Below are 21,076 nucleotides of genomic sequence, written 5' to 3'. Positions count from 1 at the left end.
TCCAGATGCACAGGCTCAGTAATTGTGGCTCATGGGCTTAGTTGTTCCGCAGCATGTGGGATCTTCCCAGACCAGGGCTCAAACCCGTGTCCCCTGCATTGGCAGGCAGATTCTCAACCACTGCGCCACCAGGGAAGCCCTGTGTGCACTTTAAATAGTCACTTTGGCTACAGGGTAGACCCTGGCTTCTCAAAGTCTCCTCCAGGGCCAGCAGCAAATGCGTCCCCAAGAGCTTGTTAGAAATGCAGGGCTCAGCCCCACCCAGACCTTTCGAACCTGCATTTTCACAAGGTGTCCAATTGCTCTGTGAGCACTTTAAACTGTGCAGAGCCCCAGCATGAAGGATGCTCGGGTCAGCGCAGACCTCTGAGGCTGCTCACACTGTGCTCCAGAGCAGGACCGCCGTGGACCGTGCCGAGTCCACGACGGGAGGTGCAGAAGCGGGCAGCTTTGTGAGAGCTTTCGGTGTGGACCCAACAGGCCGGTGCTTGATTGGAGTTGGTGATGGGGGAGGAGCAGGAGTGGACGGCGCCCTGCTGGGCTCTGCTAAGAGGCGGGAGGGGGTGGGTGGCCACGGGACAGAGGTCTGGGGTGCAGGTAGAGGTTTGGGCAAGGTCAGCACGTGGGTCCAGGGAGTGGCTGGGGTCACACGAGGAGCGGAAGAGCGAAGGGGTGGAGGACCAGCCCCAGGACTCCAGCGCGAGGAGGCTCAGTGCAGACTGGGCCGTGGTGTATTGCACTGGTTGGGCCTGTGTTGGCACGCTGGACTGTCTTTGAACTGTGTTTCTTGCGGGTTTGGCGTCACTTAGTGCCTCGCGGGTGGAGGGGCAGCCGTCTCCCAACAGCTCTCGTTTCAGGTGCGTTTGGATTGAGAAGGAGAGCGTCAACTCTGTCGTCATCAGCGACAGCCCCGAGGACCTCCACCAGAGCATGCTGGTTGCAGCTTCCCTTTCGGTTAACGCCACCGGTGGGTGAAGGCCTGCTGTCCCTGCGGTGTTGCTCTTCTCTTCTTGCCCTTGACTCCAGTTCCCAGCACAGTTTGTCTTATAATCAGTGAACAGCCTCATGCCTGTGTGCCATGTTTTAGACTATTTCCTGAGAGCATTGGCTGGTGGGAGCTTAAGAACTGGAGCATCATCACCTTTCCCACTGTGCAGGGATGCATGGATTGATTCCTTGATCATCCATTCATTCCATTGTGCTTGACCACGAAGGAGAGAAAATCCAAGAGCTTGGCCCAGGGACAAACCCGATAGCCTAAGGAGGAGAAAGGAAAGGCCAGAGTAACCAGACAGGACGGGTCCCCAAATGGGGTCAAAGCTTGAGCCTTAGGATAAGGGGTTCCTCTTGGGGTGCTGTGGGGACCGACACCAGGGAGCACTTCTCTGCTGGGGCACATCTGTGGGGACAGACTCAACACAGGGAGGGAGGCCTGAGGACCAGGAGGAGTTGTGGGGAGGGAAGGTGTCACACTCGTGACAATGTGCCCAGTGCTGCCCTTGGCCGTGACTGTCTGCAGGGTCCGCCATGCTGCTGAGGGAGACCTCGCTGATGCCGCACATCCCCGGCCTTCCTGCGCTCCTCAGCATGCTGTTCGCACCCGTCATGGAGCTCAGGTATGGCCTGCTCCCTTGTCTTATCCCCAGGCTTTGGTAAGATGCGAACCCAGTGGGAGAAACGGGGCCCCTCCCTCCTTTTGGAGAGAAAGCGCTGATGGAAAAGTGTCCTTGGCAGGTCTGGAGGCTGGCCGCGCCTCCCCCGGCTTCAGTGTGACCGAGGGAGGCTTTATGGTTATTTGCGGAGCTACACTGAGACTCAGTTTAGAAAGAAGCTCAGAGAGCTGACAAGGACATGCAGCCTCACACAGGAGCGTGACTCGAAGTGGGGCAAAAGGGATCAAAGTGGAGGTGGAGTTGAGGCCCAGCGTCAGCACCACGCTGATGGACGTCCTGTTGTTAATGGGCTGTGGTTGTGACACCAAGCCTCCCGGCAACGGTTGTCAGTGGGAAACCGTGCCCGTCCCACTCGCGTTGGTGCCCCGAGGTAAGACTGCAGCTGTGGCTCTTTTGTGCCAAGATCAGACAGGAACTCCTAGAGGCTTTAGTAAAGAGAAGTGTGTCAATGAGCAGGGCTCGCTTTTTTTTTTTTTTTTTTTTTTGGCTGCATTGGGTCTTCATTGCTGTGCGTGGGCTTTCTCTAGTTGTGGCGAGCGGGGGCTACTCTTCATTGCAGTGCGTGGGCTGCTCATTACAGTGGCTTCTCGTTGTGGAGCACGGGCTCTAGGCACGTGGGCTTCAGTAGTTGTGGCATGTAGCCTCAGTAGTTGTGACTCGCGGGCTCTAGAGCACAGGCTCAGTCGATGTGGCGCACGGGCTTAGTTGCTCCACAGCATGTGGGATCTTCCTGGACCAGGGCTCGAACCTGTGTCCCCTACATTGGCAGCCGGATTCTTAACCACTGTGCCATCAGGGATGCCCCTCAATATTTTCTAATAACCTATAAGGGAAAAGAGTCTGAAGAGGAATATATACACATACATGCATATATATATCCAAATTGCTGTGCTCTATACCTGAAACTAACACAATATTGTAAATCAACTATACTTCAATAAATAAATAAATACATATATACTATCTATATGTATAAAATAAACTCAGGCTGCCCATTCAAAAAAAACAAAAACAAAAAACCCAGTGGCTTAACAATTCTGAAATAATAACTTTTCTCAAAACTGTTCATTTAGAGTTGATCGAGATGGCAAATGCTATACTGGAGTCCTCTGTGGTTTGGGGTGGAATCCAACTACAGGGGCCGCTCTCCTGCCGGAGCATGACATGGAGCTCGCTTTTGACGTGCAGTTCAGCGTGGAGGATGTCATAGAGGTAAGGCTGCTGAGGTCATCATAGCGTGGGAGCTACGTCGCGCTCTCGGTGTGCTGGTACAGCCGTTTAGCAGCAGGAGCTGTGTCTGACGCCGTGCTTAAAATGCAGGCGCACGCCTCTGGTCCTGGAGGTGCTCACTCTCCCTCAACCTGCCTGTTTTACTTTTCTGTGCGAAGTAGCTTCCTGACAGGTGGTGCTCTCTGAATTTCTCACTAGGTACCTCCCGGCACAGTAAGCCTTCCTGGGCAGTAGAACTGAACAGCAGGCAGCGAGACTGCCGTGCATGTCTCCCCAGGCCTCACCCCAAGTCAGGACCAGCTGGACATCCTTGCTAGTTCCTGTTGGGGGCTGAGGAAAGTCCTGCCCCACTCGGTCCTCTCCACACACACGGTGGGGGGCTTGCTGGGCTGACCCTTGGGTGCAAACTCGACTCTGCAGTGGAAGTACCTATTCTGGTCTGGGACCAGATCAGTGCACAAGTTAAGGCTGACCATTTAGAGACTTGGGTGACAAAGTTATTTTATAGCTTTTGAATTTAATAATGAAACATTTGGGCTTATGTTTTATATGCTTTTGTTTTTGTATTTCATTGTTGTAGTAACTCAGTTCTCTTGCATTTTACAAAATGAGAAACAAAGCTGGTCTTTCAGGACAGCTAGTTTGGAAGCACTCTTCCAGAGTGCTAGAAGTTCCATGGAGTCGCTGAGGTTGGCATAGCTGTGCAGGAGGGGGTGGGGGAGGGGCGCTGGGCGAGGCCTTTGGGCTGGTCCTTTCTCCAGGGGGCATGTGGCTTTGTTGATTGAACTTGACTGCTCTCTCATGTAAAGGGGCTTTGGGGCTTAAAAGTACTCTTTAGATCATAGACCTAGTCGTGAAATGTGAAGCTGTAAAACTGCTAGAAGTAAATACAGGAGAAAATCTATATGACCTTGGGTTTGGCAATGAGTTTGTAGATGCAACGAAGCATAATCTGTGAAAGAAAAAATTGATAATTTGGACTTTATCAAATTAAAACCTGCTCTGCAGAAGACCCTGTTAAGAGGATGAAAAGACAAGCTACACACGAGGAGGAAATATTTGCAAATATGTATCTAAGGAAGGACTTCCATTCATAATGTGTAATGAACTCTTAAAACTCAATAAAATAAGCAACTAAGTTAAATATGGATGGCAGTAAACCAGTGAAAAGGTGTTCAACATCATATGTCATTAGGAAAATGCAAGTTAAGATCTCAGTGACATACCTCTGCAGACCTATTAGAATGGCTAAAATCCAAAAAACTGAAAATACCCAGTGCTGGCAAGGATGTGGAGCAACGGGAACACTTGCTGCTGGTGGGAGCGCAGAGTGGGCTAGTGTTTTGTGGAGGATAAGGTTCTTCAAAGTGAAACATACACCGACCATAAGACCCCGGAGTCCTACTTTTAAGTATTTATCAAAGAGATTTGAAAACTTACATCCACATAAGACCTGTTTGTGAATACGGATTGCAGCATTCATAATAGCTAAAAACTGGAAGCAGTCAAGATGTCCTTCAGCAGGGGAATGGACAAACTGTGGCAGAGCCGTACGATGGAGTACTCTTCAGCAATAGAAAGGAGTGAGCAGTTGATTCATGCAACAACGTGAGTGAGTCTTAAATGCATGTTATTAAGTGAGAGAAGCCAGGACTTGGAGGCTACGGATGGTATGATTCTATTCATATGACATTCTGGAAAAGGCCAGACTATAGGGATGGAAAACAGATTCGTGGCTCCTGGGGGCAGAGTAGTGATGGACCACAAAGGGTACCACAGGGGCTGGAGAGTGAAGGAGCTGCCCCGTGTGCGCTGCGGGGGCAGATGCATGGCTCTGCGTGCTTGTCCAAACCCGTAGTCTCACCACCAAATGTAAAATAGCTAGCTAGTGGGAAGCAGCCGCATAGCACAGGGAGATCAGCTCGGGGACTTATGACCACCTAGAGGAGTGGGATAGGGAGGGTGGGAGGGAGATGCAAGAGCGGGGGATATAGGGTTGTATGTATCTATATAGCTGATTCAATTTGTTATACAGCAGAAACTAACACAACATTGTAAAGCAATTGTACTCCAATAAAGATGTTAAAAAAAATACAAAAAATCCTATAGTCTGGGGCTTCCCTGTTGGTGTAGTGGTTAAGACTCCACGCTCCCAATGCAGGGGGCCCGGGTTAGATCCCTGGTCAGGGAACTAGATCCCACGTGCATGCGCAGCTAAGAGTTCGCCTGCCGCAACTAAGGAGCCCGTGTGCTGCAACTAAGGAGTCCACCTGCTGCAGCTAAGACCTGATGCAACCAAATAAGTAAAAAAATAAATATTAAAAAAAAAACATAGTCCATGCCCCGTGAAAGAGTGGAACTCTGATATATGCAGTCCACACACACACACACACCAACACCGACTAGGATTTGGGGGATAATTGCATTGAAGGGGGTGAGGGGAAAAGGAGCTTTGGAAAACATTTTTGACTGGAAATGGTAAGGCTACTGTCTTCTACTTGGTAAAGTTGTTTCTTATGGAGTGCAAGTTAATTCTGAAACTGCGTGTTACTGGGGTTGAGCAACAGAGTAAACGGACGCAGGAGCCAGGTTTCTTATTACTAGACTTAGAGATGCACTTAGAAAGGAAGGCCAGAACACACCCTGTGGGGCAGGGTGACTGAGAGACATGGTTCAGTAGGAATTCATGTTTAACTTACTGCATGCAAGTAAGTTACGTGTGTATACATGATTTCGTACGCATGCACTGATAACCTAGCTCTCTCAGCGCAAGAAACGATGACACCCCAGTAGCCATGAACAAACCCAGGGCCCAGATTGCGGTTTCTGATAGGATTTTCCAGTAAAAGGAACCAGGGCTCCTTGGAGAAATGGGCAGAGGAAACACAGGATGAGCCTGGAGCTTCTTGTAGAGCCAGGAAGAAAAGAAGCACTCAAGAAACAAAAGTATGCAGCCTGTCACAGGGACGTGGGAGGCCAGTGGCCAAGGTTGGAACAGAGCACCCAAATAAATCACGGTGTGTTGGGTTATAACTCACAGTGTCCGAAGGGTGTAAACAAGTGATTGGATAAACAAATGGGGAAGAGGAGGCAAATCTTCCACTCAGGAGAATTCCCAACAGTACCCAGGAAGTGGAGCTTAAACCTCCCCTGTTCCCTCCTCCCTGCTTTGAGAGTGGACTAGACTTAGTGACTGGCTTCCACTGAGCCTGGCAGACGCTGCCTCAGCTGTGGCCAAGGCCAGCATCACCAGTGATCCGTCTTGGCGATGGCACACACATCCTGACGGGATGGGATGAGAAGGGCCCCCACCTCTGTGGGGTTCTCCCCAGAACTCACCACCCCAACCTAATCATGAGAAAGACGTCACATAAGCCCAGACTAGGGGGCATCTCACAAAATACCTGACCAGAAATCAGAACTGTCAAGGTCTCAAAAAACAGGAAAAGGCTCAGAAACTGCCCTGGACCAAAGGAGACCGGGGAGACGTGACAACAGGTGCAGTGTGGTGCCCTGGATTGGGTCCGGAGATAGAAAGAGGACGTGAGTGGAAAAGGTGGTCAAATCCACATGGAGCCTGGACTCTAGTTAATAGTGACGTGCCCAGGTCAGCCTCTCAGTAGTGACAGATGGACTGTGGGTGGAAGGCGCTCACGTCGGGGAGGGGTGCACGAAACGTCTGTTCTGTCTTTGCTGCTCTTCCTATATTTCAGATTACTCAAAGCAGAAAGTTCATTAAACACTATGGCACAGGCTGAAACAAAATACGGCACATTGTTGCTCTGGGGGCACTCCTCAGGCTTCTGTGGGAACGTTGCAAACAGGGCGACAGCAGGGACTGAGGGGTGGAAAGGGTGAATGCATCAGATACATGGTGACTGATGGTAAGTGGACTTACTGTGCAGAGTGTATACAAGCGCCGAATTATTCTGTTGTACCCCTGCAACTAACATACTGTCATGTACCAATTGTACCTCAATTGAAAAAACGCACACAAGGGACTTCCCTGGTGGTCCAGTGGTTAAGAATCCTCCTTCCAGTGCAGGGGATGTGGGTTCAATCTCTGGTCGGGGAACTAAGATCCCACATGCCACGGGGCAACTAAGCCCATGGGCTCTAGAGCCTGCACACCACAACTACTGAGCCCACGTGCCCTGGAGCCCGTGTGCCACAACTAGAGAGAAGCCCGTGCCGCAGCGAAAGACCCCACGTGCCTCAACTAAGACCTGATGCAGCCAAATAAATAAATATTAAAAAAAAAGGAAGAAAAGACACACACAAAGTGAGAGGAACATATGGCCCTCCCTCGGTATCTGTGGGAGTTTGGTTCCAAGACCCCCCTCAGATACCAAAATCTGCAGAAGCTCAAGTCTCTTATATAAAATGGTGTCGTATTTGCATATAACCTGTGCACACCACCCATATACTTTAGATGATCTCTGGATTACTTATAATACCTAATACAATGTAAACCCTATGTAAATAATTGCCAATGTATGGCAAATTCAGGTTTTGATTTTTGGAACTTCATGGATTTTTTTTTTCCTGAATGTTTTTGATCCAAGCTTGGTTGAATCCACAGATACAGAGGACTTACTGTGTATGTGATACAAGTAGATTTTGAACAGTGTAACCCCATGGGTTAAACTATTAAATTTTAGAATAGAAGTTTAAAAAGTGTGCCTACACTGAAAAGTCTGAACCTTCCTTGCTGTTCTTTTTCTTTTTTTTACTGCTTCTTAAATTATTGATAGTGGTTATTGGTGTTATTTGTGTCGTTTTGATAATTTCTTCCAGAAACCATACTGATGATAATCATGAAATTATGAAATCTCAATGCTTATGAATTATTTAAATGTGGAGTGGAATTCAGTTATAGAAGAACCATATGAATACGTTGCCATTTATTTACAGGTTAATATTCTCAGAGCCGCTATTAACAAGCTGGTGTGTGATGGACCAAATGGATCGATGTGTCTTGGGCCAGAAAGAATCGCACAGTTGCAGGATAATGCTCGGCAGAAACTTTTAGGGTGAGTTGTGATGACAAGCTTTCTTTCTTAGCTATCTAGATTTTGAACGCCTTGAATTGTTTATGAGACGTGATAGATTGATCCTCTGACGCAGGGCGGCATCTAGAGGTGCCAGATGGAGGCACCAGCCACCTGTGTCCTGATCGTCAGCCAGGAGCCAGCAGCAAGTAGGGGCGGCTTGAGAATATGTGATAAAGAGACCCTTTCAAATAGCATAGGCAGGTCGGAGGGAAACCACAGTGGGCACCTCAGAGGCAAAGGGAGGGAGGGGGCCTGGGCTGTGGAGGCTGAGGGGCTGTGGAGGCTGAGAGGCTGTGTGTAGAGCATCAACTTACAGGAGTGGGCCACGCTGTCGCGCTTCCCCCAGGATAAGCATCCTGGCCTCCCCCTCCCCCTCCAACACTTGCTGGGCTCCCCGTTGGCCAAACCCAACCCAAATCCCTAGGACAGGGGCTCTCGTTGGCGCAGCCCTTAAGCCCAGGTCAGCCTGGACAGCTCAGAGGAGGCTGAGAAGGGAGGACAGACATGGGGGAGGAGCAAACAGAAGGCTCCCAGCACATCCAGTCCTGCATGAGAACAGGGAGCAGTGGACACCTTTCAGAAAGGTGTTAGATAAACAGAGCTGCCTTAGCCATGGTGATAAAGGCTGAAAATATTTTTACGTGAACTTTGTGTTGAAGTTTAACATACATGCAGTGCACAGGTCATCTCAGTGTGTTTGCACACAGTGAATGTGCCACGTGACCAGCAGCTGAGGGAAACCATGTTACAAAACATTAGAAGTGCTCATAAAGCTAAAAGAAATCACCCCAAATGCATATGGGAAGGCGCGGCAGGTCACCGAGTCGGCAGATGCTCCCTGTTCTTACACAGCGCTGCTCTCAACAGCACAGGACGCCTCCTCGTCAGGAAGGGCCAGTCACCTGGTGCTCCTTTGCCTCTCCTCACCCCATCTCTCTCTCCACCCCCGCCGAGGGTGGCCGTGTCCCGACTTGCTGTGCTCTGGGTAGCAGTTCAGTGGTTTTAGTAAGTTTGCGGACTTGTGCTGACCATCACCACAACTCAGCTTTACAACAGGTCTGTCATCCCCAAAGTTCGCTTACAAATACCTTAGAACAGTGGTGGGGATAGTCACACAGATCTATAAATTTACTAAAATTGTTAAATTGTGTACTTAAAACTAATTAGTTCATGGTACGTACCTCAATAAAGCTGTTTTTAGAAACACAAGTTCTTACGTTTGTCAGCAATTCCTGTTCCTACCCCGACTCCGGGCTACCACTGAGCTGCTCTTGGTCTCCATAGATTTGCCTTCTCTGAAAATTTTATATAAATGGCATAATTTTTTTTAATCTGGCTTCTTTCATTGAGCATAATATGTTTGAGGTTCATCCGTGTTTTAACATGTTTGTTCTTTTTAACAACTGAATAATGCTCCACTGTTTGTGTATGCCACATTTCCTTTATCCATTCACCAGTTGATGAAATGTTTGGATTGTTTCCGGTATTTGGCTGTTATGAATAATGCTATTCTGGAAAGTCATGTAAAGTCTTTGAGTGAACATATATTTTCTTCTCTTTTCGGTAGATATCTAGGAGTAGAATTGGTAGGTTGTATAGTAAGTTTATGTTAATTTTTTAAGAAGTGGACAAACTGTTTTCCAAAGTGACTCACATATTACATTCCCACCAGCAACATATGACAGTTCCAGTCTCTTCACATCCTTGCCTGCACTTGGCATTGTCAGTGTATTTTTTATTGTACTTAATCTAGTGGAGTTATGGTAGTATCTTATTATGGTTTTAATTTGCATTTCCTTAATAACTAATGATATAAAAGATCTTTTTATATCCTTATTAGCCAATCATACACCTTTTCTGGTGAAGTATCTTCAGATATTTTCTGTTTTTTTTTTTGCGCTTCGCGGGCCCCTCACTGCCGTGGCCCCTCCCGCCGTGGAGCACAGGCTCCGGACGCACAGACTCAGCAGCCATGGCCCACGGGCCCATCCGCTCCGCGGCATGTGGGATCCTCCCGGACCGGGGCACGAACACGCGTCCCCCGCGTCGGCAGGCGGACTCCCAACCACTGCGCCACCAGGGAAGCCCTTCCCTGTTTTTTAATTGGTTTGATTGTCATCTTATTGAGTTGTAGCAATTCTTTATAAATGCTAGCTAAAAGTCTCTTCCGAGTATGCAATTTGCAGATATTTTCCCCATCGCATAGCTTGTCTTTTCATTTTCTTAATGGCATATCCTAAAGAATACATGTTTTTAATTTTGATGGTGTCCACTTTAGCTTTTTTAAAAATTTTTTTATGGTTTATGCTTTTGGTGTTATATCTGAAAAACCTTTGCTAAACCCAAGGTCACAGAAGAGTTTTCTTCTCTGTTTTCCTCTAATTCTTATATTTACTTATGGTACTGAGGTCTTTGATCCATTTTGAGATGATAGTTGTATATGGTGTGACGTGTAAGAGTCTTAAGTTCATTTTTTCACATATGAACATCCAGTTGTTATAACATCATTTGCTGAAGAACCCCCCTCTGAATTGCCTTGGCATCTGTCAAAAATCAATTGGCCATAAATGTAAAGGTTTATTTTTGAACTTCCTATTTTGTTCTATTGATTTATGTCTCTCTTTAATAGTAATTCTTGAAATTGGGTAGTGTTAGTCCTCATATTTTGTTCTTCTTTTTCAAAGTTTTTTTTTTTTTTTTTTTTTTTTTACTATTTTAGATCCTTTTCCTTTCCATATAAAATTTAAGATCGGCTTGTCATTTCTACAACAAACCTTGGCAGGGGTTGTGATGGGGATTGTATTGAATCTGTAGATCAGTTTGAGGAGAATTGCCATCTTAACAGTATTGAGTTGTCCAATGCACCGAGCCGGAATATCTGTTAGATATCCTTTAATTTCTCTTAACACTTTTTATGGTTTTCAAGTGTGCAGAATTTTGTTAAATTATTTCTATTTTAGTCTTTTTGATGCTATTGTGAGTTTAAATTGTTTTCTTTATTTTTGCATTGTTCATTGCTAGAAATGAACAATTGTTTTTTATATATTGATCTTTTATCCTGTGACCTTGTTAAACCTGTTTGTTAGTGCCAGTAGTTTTTGTAGATTCTTTAGGATTTCCTACATACAGGATCATATCTATGAATAAAGACAGTTTTACTTCTTCCTTTCCAATCTGTACGCTCTTAATTTCTTTTTCCTGTTTTATTATACTGGCTAGAACCCTCTGTATTGAGCTGAATAGAAGTGGTGCGAACATACATCTTTGCCTTGTTCCCAGTTTTGGGGAGAAAGCATCGTTTTTCACTACTAAGTATGTTAGCTGCAGGTTAGCTGCAGGGTTTTTGTAGAGGTTCTTTATCAGGTTGAAGGAGTTCCTTTCTATTCCTAGTTTGCTGAGAGCTTTCATCAGGAAAGGATGTCACATTTTGCCAAATGCCTTTTCTGTGTCTGTGAGATAATCATGGTGTTTTTTCTTTTATTTGATTTGTATGGTATATTACATTAATTGCTTTTTGGTTGTTAAAACTAGCCTGCATTCCTGGGATGAATTCCACATAGTGTGTAATTCTTTTTATAAACTTGTTTTATTTTTATTTATTTATTTTTTAAATTTATTTTTATTTTTGGCTGTGTTGAGTCTTCGTTGTTGCGCATGGGCTTTCTCTAGTTGCAGCAGGCAGGGGCTACTCTTCGTTGCAGTGCGCGGGCTTCTCACTGTGGTGGCTTCTCTTGTTGCGGAGCTCTAGGCGTGCAGGCTCAGTAGCTGTGGCTCGCAGGCTCAGTAGTTGTGGCGCACAGGCCTAGTTGCTCTGCGGCATATGGGATCTTCCCGGACCAGGGCTCAAACCCGTGTCCCCTGCATTGGCAGGCAGATTCTTAACCACTGCGCCATGAGGGAAGTCCCTATAAACTTGTTTTATAGCAAACAAGTTAAAGGTTTTTAATAGGTTTTTGCTAAAGCTTTTTCATCTGGGTTCATGAGGGTTATTGATTGTAGTTTTCTTGTGATATCTTTGTCTGATTTGGTAGCAGAGTAGTCCTGGCTTCATAGAATGAGTTAGGAGGTGTTTCCTGCTATTTTCTGAAAGAGTTTATGTAAGATTGATATTATTTCTTTAAATATTTGATAGAAATTGGTAATGAATCATTTGAGCTTGGACTTCTCTTTGTGGGGAGATTTTAAATTACTAATTAGATTTCTTGTGTTATAGGTCTATTCAGATTTTCTCTTTCTTCTTAAGTCAGTTTAGCTTAGCTAAAGTTTATTAATTCTGTTGACCTCTTTAAAGAACTAACTTTTGGTTTTGTTGATTTTTTTCCCCCTAGTGTTTACCTTTTTTCTGTTTCATTGATGTTCACTCTCATAATGATTATTCCCTTACTTCTGATTGCTTTGGGTTTAGCATGCTCTTTTTCTAGTTTCATAACTTAGAAGCTTAATTATTGTTTTGAGACCTTCTTTTCTGTTACAGACATTTAAAGCTATACATTTCTTTCCGTTACTGTTTTTGCTGCATCCCATACTTCTTGATTTGTTGTATTTTGATTTTTATTCTTTTAAAAATATTCTCTAGTTTCCCTTGTGATTTCTTCTTTGATGGGTTATTTAGAAGTATATTGTTTATTTTTCAAGTATTTTGGGATTTTTCAACTTTTTAAAATGTTGATATATAATTTATTTCTGTGTAGGTATTATACATACTTTGAATGATTTCAGTCTTTCAGAATTTCTTTTAAAACTTATTGAGACTTATTTTATGCCCTGACATACAGTCTTTCCTGGAAAATGGTCCATGTTCACTTGAGAAGAATGCATGTCTGTTGTTGGGTGGGGTGTTTTGTAGATGTTGGGTGGATTGAGTTGGTGTTCTAGGACTCACTGTCTTTGCTGGTTTTCCCTCTAGTTCTGTGAATGTTGAAACTGTGATATTAAAATTTCTAACTAATTATTGAGTTATTTCTTTTTTCAAGTCTGTCAGCTTTTCTTTTATGTCTTTTGGGGCTCTGTTAGACACGTTTATGTTTATAATTTTTGTATCTTTCTGACGTATTAGCCCTTTTGTCATTATGAAATCTCTTTTTTTTTTTTTTTGTGGTACGCGGGCCTCTCACTGTTGTGGCCTCTCCTGTTGCGGAGCACAGGCTCCGGACGCGCAGGCTCAGCGGCCATGGCTCACAGGCCCAGCCGCTCTGCGGCATGTGGGATCTTCCCGGACCGGGGCACGAACCCATGTCCCCTGCATTGGCAGGTGGACTCTCAACCACTGCGCCACCAGGGAAGCCCCTCTCTTTTTATTCTAGTAATATTTCTTGTTTTAAAGTCAATTTTGTCTGATATTAATATAGCTACTCTGGCTTGGTTTTGTTACTGTTTGCATGGCATATCTTTTCCTATCCTTTTACTTATAACCTATTTGCATCTTTGAATTTTTAAAAATGATTTTTCTGCCCTATTCCTGCTCTCCTCTCCTTTGGGACTCCCATTTTACATGTTTTTGTATACAATTGATGTTGTCCCACTGGTCTCTGAGGCTCTGGTCATTTTTCTTCAGTCCTTTTTCTCTCTGTTGTTCAGATTAGTTAACTTCTATTGATCTGTCCTTAAGTTTACTGATTCTTTATTCGTCCATCTCACACCTACAGATTTTGGTCTCCTATGTAAGGAATTTTCCATTTTAGTTATTGTACCTTTCAACTCTAAAATTTCTCTTTGGTTCTGTGTATAGTTTTAAATTTTTATTGAGATTATCTTTGAGTCATTACCATCATATTTTCCTTTATTTCTTTAAACATAGTTTGCTTTAATTCTTTGTATATACTTGCAGTGACTTCTTTAAAGTCTTACTTGCTAAAACCACATCTGAGTCGACTCAATCAGCTTCTGTTGGCTGTTCTTTTTTTTTATTCCTGAGTATGGGTCACACATTCCTGTTTCTTCACAAAATATCTCATAATTTTTGCTGAAAATTGGGCATTTTAGATAATGTAGTGTATTAATGTAGGGTTTTGATTACTCCCTGCAGAATTCTGCAGAATCAGTTTCCCCACCATGTTGTAAGGCCACTAATGCCTGTTTTTTAATTCTCCTTTTTATTTTTCAGCCTGGCTTGTTAGGGGTCATCCTTGTGTCTGCATTGCTTAGTGCTCAGCCAATGATTAGTGAGAAGTTGTGCTTAAATACCTAAGTCATTAAGGCTTCTGCCCTCTGCTGGTGGGTCTCTGTGTGGGTCAGGTAGTACATCCAAAGTTCAGGCAGTTTTGAAATCTGGCTTTTATTTCTTGCCAGGGCTTTCCTGTGTGTGCATGCCACCTTCCCGTCGGCCAGGGCTGTGTGGCAGGCCAGGGGCCTTCGTAGGTCTCTGCTGCATGTGTGTGTGCAGCTTCTCCATCAGCTAGGGAATGTGTGGTGAGCCCGAGTAGCCTCTGTGGCACTCGTTTTCAGGATCTCCCTCTTGCATTTCCGGATTGTCAGCTGGTCTGCTGCTGGCCCCAAGCAGGACCAGGGCCGAAGGCTCCCAGAGCTGTGGGCTTTCTCCATCTATTTCCTACTGAGTTTGCCATTTTTACTGACAGTGCTGCCAGGCATGAGGGTTTTTACCCTCTGCTCCAAATCAAGTAAATTCAGTCTGGCAGTGAAGATGCCTGTTTTCACCCTGGGAACGCTAGAGTGCCAGGTTGAGCTGGTGGGGTTGGCGTGAGTGGTGGGTGGGCGTAGCCCCACCCAGGCATGAATTCCACAGACTCCACTGTTGTTACCTGGAGTTCAGCAGTTTTTTGTGAATGAATGCTTCTGAATTTGCTTTTGATTAATATCCAGAGTCTTCAGGCATGTTTTTTTGGATGATTTTGTCTAGTTTTATAGTTGTTTGGGGGTGGTGGTGCAAGAAGATTTGCAGACTTCTTTACATTCTTATTGCTAGAATTCTCTATCTATGCCTTTTTAAGCTGATGACATTTCCAACTTGTCATGGCTGCTTAAGAATAAATGGTATAAAAGATCCTCTTACATTTCCTAGAACTTGACTCAGTAACCCAGGCGATGTGTGGTAATGGAGCAGCCTCCACTGGTTACTAGGGGAACACAGAAAACAAGGGTCAGTCTTATAGACCCACGTTGCTCCATTTTTTTTTGTTTTTGAATGTATAGGGGGTTAAAATATTCTCTGATCATAATTACATAAATTTTGACCTTTAAGAAACTTATTGGAGTTACAATTCTGCGGGAAAGTACATAGGATTTAAATCTCGTTTTAAAAATCACAGTAGTGTTTTCAATTACTAATGTATAATTAAGGTGACTTAAGCTCTCTTTTTTTAAATTTTAGTTTGTTCTGTCCATTGAAACCAAGAGAGAAGATTGTTCCTAAGTGTCATGAAAAGCCATATGAGTGGAATCAGGTGAGTGAGAAATAGGTGGCCATGTGAGCAGCCTACCACCAGGATTGATGGGAACAGAACTCTTGATGGATTCAGGGGCTCCAACAGGGTTGGTGGAGGATGCCCGGGGAGCAGGGGGAGCCTGGTGGCAAAGTGCGTGGTTCTTTGGTTAATGGGGCAGGGTCACAGGCCACACAGGCTGTTTCTGGATAGTATACTCCATGTAATGTCTTGGTGAAAAACTAGACCTCAGGCTAATTATCCTTTAATTTTGGATAAACAGGTATGAATGTCTGGATTAGCTTTTAGGGTACAGTGGTTGTTTTTGGAGTGGCTTGGAGACATCCACCCTCTCACTGTGCCCTCACATGGCAGAGAGAGTGGTGTCTCTCTGGTGTCTCTGCTTATAAGGGCATTAATCCCATCCTCATCCCGTCATGGGAGCCCCACCATCATGACCTCATCTGACCTGAATAACCTCACAAAGGCCTCATCTCCAAATACCATCACATTGGGGGTTTGGAAGACACAGTTCAGTCCATAGCAGTTGTGAAGTAGGGCAAACGGCCCCTATTGGGCACCTTGACATTTCCTGTCTGTAAGATTTAGAGTAAAATGTGATTTCAGGAAAGGAGCTCAGGGAGGAATTTGAAGCTTTAATCCTAGAGCCAAGGATGTCTTTATACATAAACCAGCTGGGCCACTAGTTCCTCATCCCTTTGGCAGTGGAAGTAGGCTACCACCCCTGGAGATGGTGTTTTCCCACTCTGAGTCTGGAAGTTACTTCTGCTGCAGAATGTCCCTTCTCTCCATGTGCTCCATGACTGTTTCCCCCCGTTAGAGCCCCGAGGACCAGTCCCTGGAGCCAGCTCCGTCATGTGCACAGAGCTGTGCCCCGGCCACCTCTCCTACAGCCTCCGTGGCGGTGTTTGAAGCTAATAGCAGGGCTTAATTTGAAAGCAGAATTTCATTCTGAGGTTGATGTGGTTTAGAAAACTTACATGCTTTAATGCCTCTGTTCACGTTTCCTGTTCAAAATTACATAGGAAGGAATGTATGGGAGATTTCTGGGTAAAGATTGCCATATTATTAGGATGAATTTAAAGATGAAATAGCAGATATATAGTATTTATTGTTGTGAGAATAGAGAAGCTTTCTGTAAATGTTTTTGGAAAATTAAAAGAGTAGTTTCTGCCATCTTATGTGTCTATGTGTATGTGTGTGTATAATTTTATTTGTTTTACTTTATGTCTAGAAAAGTCCCATTGCAGAGCCTGACTGGTCCTTTTGCCCTGATAGGTTGATCTGACGCTGGTGATGGAGCAGGCGGACTGGGAGAGCAGCAGGGGGAAGAACACCTTTCTGTACCAGCTGCACAAACTGATTGTCCTCAGTTCCTAGACGGGACGCAGGCTGTCCCCAGCCCTCCTGGGGGCCACGGAGGCCTGTTAAAGGCTCCACCCGCAGGCTGCCTCCCTCTGTCCACCCTGTCTGAAAGGCCTTCTCAGTCCTGGTTCCTTTCCCCTTCGGGTGGTGGCTGGAGAGTGAAAGATTGGGAAAAGTCTAGTCTTTTCTAGAAACAGAAGATCACTGTATTAATAAACGTTTTGGGACAAATCATTCTGAAAGAAGACTTCATTTGGAAAAAGAGCTGTATTTTGCTTTCAATTTACTAAGGTAAATATAAGTGGCTAATCTTTCATTAAGGTTCCAGAACACACTTGTATGTTCTATTTTGTTACAGTGATTTAAACATGGGGCACAGGAGAAACCAGGGCTCCCAGTTTACCACAAGGGGAAAGCTGTGTGTTTTTTTCAAAACCATGTGGCATTTTCTAATTTTTTTTCCATGAAGGAAAATACCTGATTTTGGTAAAACTACTTCCATTTTGTATATTTTAGGTTTCTACTTAAGTTAAATCTTAGTCCACGTTTTGGAAATTAGAGAGCTTACCTGGTCACTAGTATATCTATGTTAAAACAATGAAAGCATTAGACTAAGTTTGTTTCTGACAGTTATTAGAGGAGATTAAAAGGTATTTCGTTCTGAAAAAAATCCAAATTTCTAAAACTGATAAAGGAATAGACTTCTTTTTAAAAGTCAACTTTTGTCAGACAGGATTTCACCAGAAAAGCAGAGCCACTGTAAATGCAGCAGTAAATGAGATCTGAGTTAGCTCTTACGTGAGCGCGACAGAAGCTGGAGTGAAGGTCTGGAAGGGCCAGTGGGCGGATCGGAGAAATGGTCCACCTGAGCCAGCTGCTTACAGGCGGACAGTTTGAGGCTTGTGAGAGCACATGTATTTGGTCAGCAACGTGGGGTCATGACCAGGAGCTCAAGTAGAGAACTCGAAAACCACCCCGTCTAGGGGAGCCTCTGTAAACTGGGGGCCCGGCCAAGTGCTCTGCTGGGCCGGCAGCCAGGAAGCCCGCTGGATGCTGAGTGTGCCAGCAGCAGTGACTGCGCCCGACACAACCATCTGAGCACATGGCCCCCACTTCACCTGTGCCCCAGTCTTGCTCAGCTGCTTCTGAGGCAGCTCAGAGCGGAAGCATTCCAGTGGGGGGGTTTCTGGGGAATGCGCTTCCCACCTTACGCAGGGGGTGGTGCTACCAAGCTAGCAACACACCATCCTTTGTTCAACTTTAAGGTTAAGATTTCACCTGCCGGGCTTCCCTGGTGGCGCAGGGGTTGAGAGTCCGCCCGCCGATGCAGGGGACACGGGTTCGTGCCCCGGTCCGGGAGGGTTCCATGTGCCGCGGAGCAGCTGGGCCTGTGAGCCATGGCCGCTGGGCCTGCGCGTCCGGAGCCTGTGCTCCACAGCGGGAGAGGCTGCGGCAGTGAGAGGCCCGTGTACCGCAAAAAAAAACAAGTTACTTAGTAAGTAATGCATATCCATGATGTGAAATGAAAAGCTTTTAAAGGGAAGGTAGGAAAAGTCTGTCTTCCCATCCCACCAGCACCGGGGTCTCCTCTGAGGCGGCTGTGGTCTCTTCATTTGCAGTCCTTCAGCGGGTGTTTACTGAGCACATACTGTGCCCCAGGCACCGGGGCAGGTGCTTACGGACACTGACACCCTCACGGAGCTGACCTCAGAGTGTGTATGGCACAGGACGGGCAACCAGGCAGGCAGTGGGAAGAGCTGTGAAGTCAGTTGAAGGAACCGAAGGGATCGGGCAGGAGGTGCCTGCTGTCTCTAAAAGCCCCGGTGGTAAATGTCCTAGGCTCTGCGGGCCACGTGGCGGCTGTGCTGCCCGTCAGCTCTGCAGGCGTAGCTCAGAAGTTGTCGTAGGTGATACTTAAACAAATGAGTGAGGCTGCATTCCAGAAAAACTTTATTCATAAAAACAAGTGTCAGACCATGGTTGTGGTTTGCTGACCCTGCAGTAGAGGGCAGGGGCAGGTGCAGGGCAGTGACACTGTCCTGTAGACAGCGGTCAGGGAGAGCCTTTGTGATGGGGGGACAGCAAGTAGAGATCCCATCTGGGGATATTGGGGAAAAAGGTGTTCTGGGCAGAGGAAAATGTGCCCAGGCCCTGTGGAAGGAGCACATGCTTGGTGTATTTGGAGAGCCAGCCAGGAGGCTGGAGGCAAGGATGGTTAGGAGGGGACATTAGACAGAAGCCAGGTCTGGGACCGTGGGGCAGAGTCCAGCTTTTATTCTGAGTGGGGTGGCGGGGCTCACAGAGGGGCTTGAGCAGTAGTATCGTGCCTCAGCTGAGTTTCTGAGAAAGACCATCCTGGCTAATGCGTGGGGCACAGGGTGAGACACTGGTGTTGAGAGCAGGTGGCTGGACTGGGGTGTGTTCCAGAGGGGAAGGGACACGAGGGAAGAGGGTTGGATTTGAAAAATCAGAGAGGAAGAACATTCTCGGGACACCAGTGTAGGGGGCTGAACTTCCCCTCAAAGCTGTGTCCACATCTTAACCCCTGGGACTCTCTGTAAATGTGATCTTACTTGGAGAAAGGATCTGATTAGGTAAGTTAAGGATCTTGAGATGAGAAGATCACCCTGGATTTAAGGTAGGCCCTAAAGCAGATAACCAGCATCCTTATAAAAGACACATAGAGGACCCAGAGGGAAGAGGCCATGTGAAGATGGAGGCGGAGATTGGAGCAATGTGGTCATGAGGCAGGGACCACCCAGAGCCACCGGAGGCTGGAAGAGGCAGGGGAAATCTCCCCTAGAGCTGTGGGAAGAGTGGAGCCCTGATGGCCCCTTGCTCTCAGACTCCTGGCCTCCAGAGCTGTAGAGAATCCACTTCTGTCATGTCAAGCCCCCCAGTGTGTTAAAGCAGCCACAGAAAGCTAAAAAATGGACACAACCGTCATCTTTATAAGATCTAACACGGGAAAAAATGGCTCCAAAGAAATCCCACAGTGACAGAAGCTCTGACTAATACAACTGTAGATAGAACACACCTCCCCAAACATTCTCTGTTTAGAAAATTGCGCAGGGAATTATACAGATTTAGTGAAATTCATTCCAGAAAATACTTTTTTCAGTGAAAGTTTTCATTGTTGATATGCTAATTAATGTGTTTTAGATTCACAAACACTTTGTCAGAATGGTGTCAGAATGGCAGGCGAATGCCTTGTAGCTGAAGCTTCCTGCCTGATGTCTAGTTGCCGCCCCGCCTCCCATCCTCTGCCCTGTGGCATGCACGTCACCTCAGTGCTCAGATGCCTCTGGTCCAGCCTGGACGTGCCTTTGGCTGTCGTGTCACCACACAACCTTGCAGCCTGGGTCCCAGTGCCACGGGGCTATTTCTCATCATTTCCCGAGCATTGCATGTACTTGGATATTCTGTCTGTGCACACAGTGTTCCTTCCGCTTGGACTGACTGCTGCCCCTGCTTGCCCCTGGTGAATTCCTCCTCTGCCTCTGTACACCCCCAGTGGTGCCCCTTGTACTGCAAAGCTGTCCGTAAGTCTCTGGACAGAATTAAGTATCCCGTTTCCTGGGTGGTCCAAGCATCTGCTTATGCTACCAGAATTAAGTAGTTCATTTATTCCACAAGCATTTTTGGATTGCCTTTTGAGGGGTTAGGGTTAAGTGACCCCACCCCTTAGTAAATGCTAAGAGAGGGGTTTCACATTATATGTCTCTTAAGGGTAGAGTCTGTATTAATTTCTGAATCTGAAATACCTGACACCTACTTGGTATTCAAATACGGTTTGAACAGAACCCACCACAGTCTGGGGAGGGAGGGAGGCATCGGCATACTGTCAGGAGGGGAGGGGCTGAGGGGTGGCCCTGTGTTTAGAGGAGCAGGAGGACCACGGGCGGGGGTGAAAGCCATGGGCACACACCAAGACGGTGCTCCTGCCTGTCCAGGCTTCTCCAGCAGGGAAACCCGATGGCGCTGGCCAGTGCATGTGCCTCGAGGCAGCTGGCAAAGCCACCTCCTGTCATGGGGTTTATTGCCATGGAGATGTCAAAGTGCTGTGTTCAGATGTAAGAGTGACTTGCTAAATGTGAAGTGGATTAGTGAATCACAGCAGTTCTGACTTAGAAGTGCAGGAGGAGATTATCAACGTAAATAGTTTTAGGAAGAGGCAGCTTTCTGAGCAGGTGGATACCTGCTGGCGCCAGGCACAGGGCGCTAGAGATAGAAGTGAAGGAGGCTTCCTGCCCGCAAGAGCTCATGGTTCAGTGAGGAGACAGCGTTCAGGAGGAGCGCGGACTGTGTTGTCACGGGGCGGCCGGGGCCGCAGGGGGCTCTTGTCGAGGGCGGG

The 21,076-nt window shown here is 46.3% G+C and overlaps 1 protein-coding gene across 1 annotated transcript in view; it reads left to right on the top strand.

Moving 5' to 3' along the window:
* Positions 1-16,737, top strand: part of TDRD9 (tudor domain containing 9) — a 110,572-nt gene extending 93,835 nt beyond the window's left edge. The window contains exons 33-38 of the mRNA XM_060097867.1: positions 858-967; positions 1,520-1,616; positions 2,747-2,885; positions 7,818-7,936; positions 15,285-15,357; positions 16,636-16,737. Coding sequence (XP_059953850.1) covers positions 858-967; positions 1,520-1,616; positions 2,747-2,885; positions 7,818-7,936; positions 15,285-15,357; positions 16,636-16,737 — 640 coding nt within the window. The remainder of the gene's footprint in view (positions 1-857; positions 968-1,519; positions 1,617-2,746; positions 2,886-7,817; positions 7,937-15,284; positions 15,358-16,635) is intronic.
* The last annotated feature ends 4,339 nt before the right edge of the window (positions 16,738-21,076 follow it).

Source organism: Mesoplodon densirostris, chromosome 4, assembly GCF_025265405.1.
Source record: "Mesoplodon densirostris isolate mMesDen1 chromosome 4, mMesDen1 primary haplotype, whole genome shotgun sequence".
NCBI classification, from domain to species: Eukaryota; Metazoa; Chordata; class Mammalia; order Artiodactyla; family Ziphiidae; genus Mesoplodon; species Mesoplodon densirostris.
Note: the sequence above shows the minus strand (reverse complement) of the source record. Positions and strands in the feature narration are given on the sequence as shown.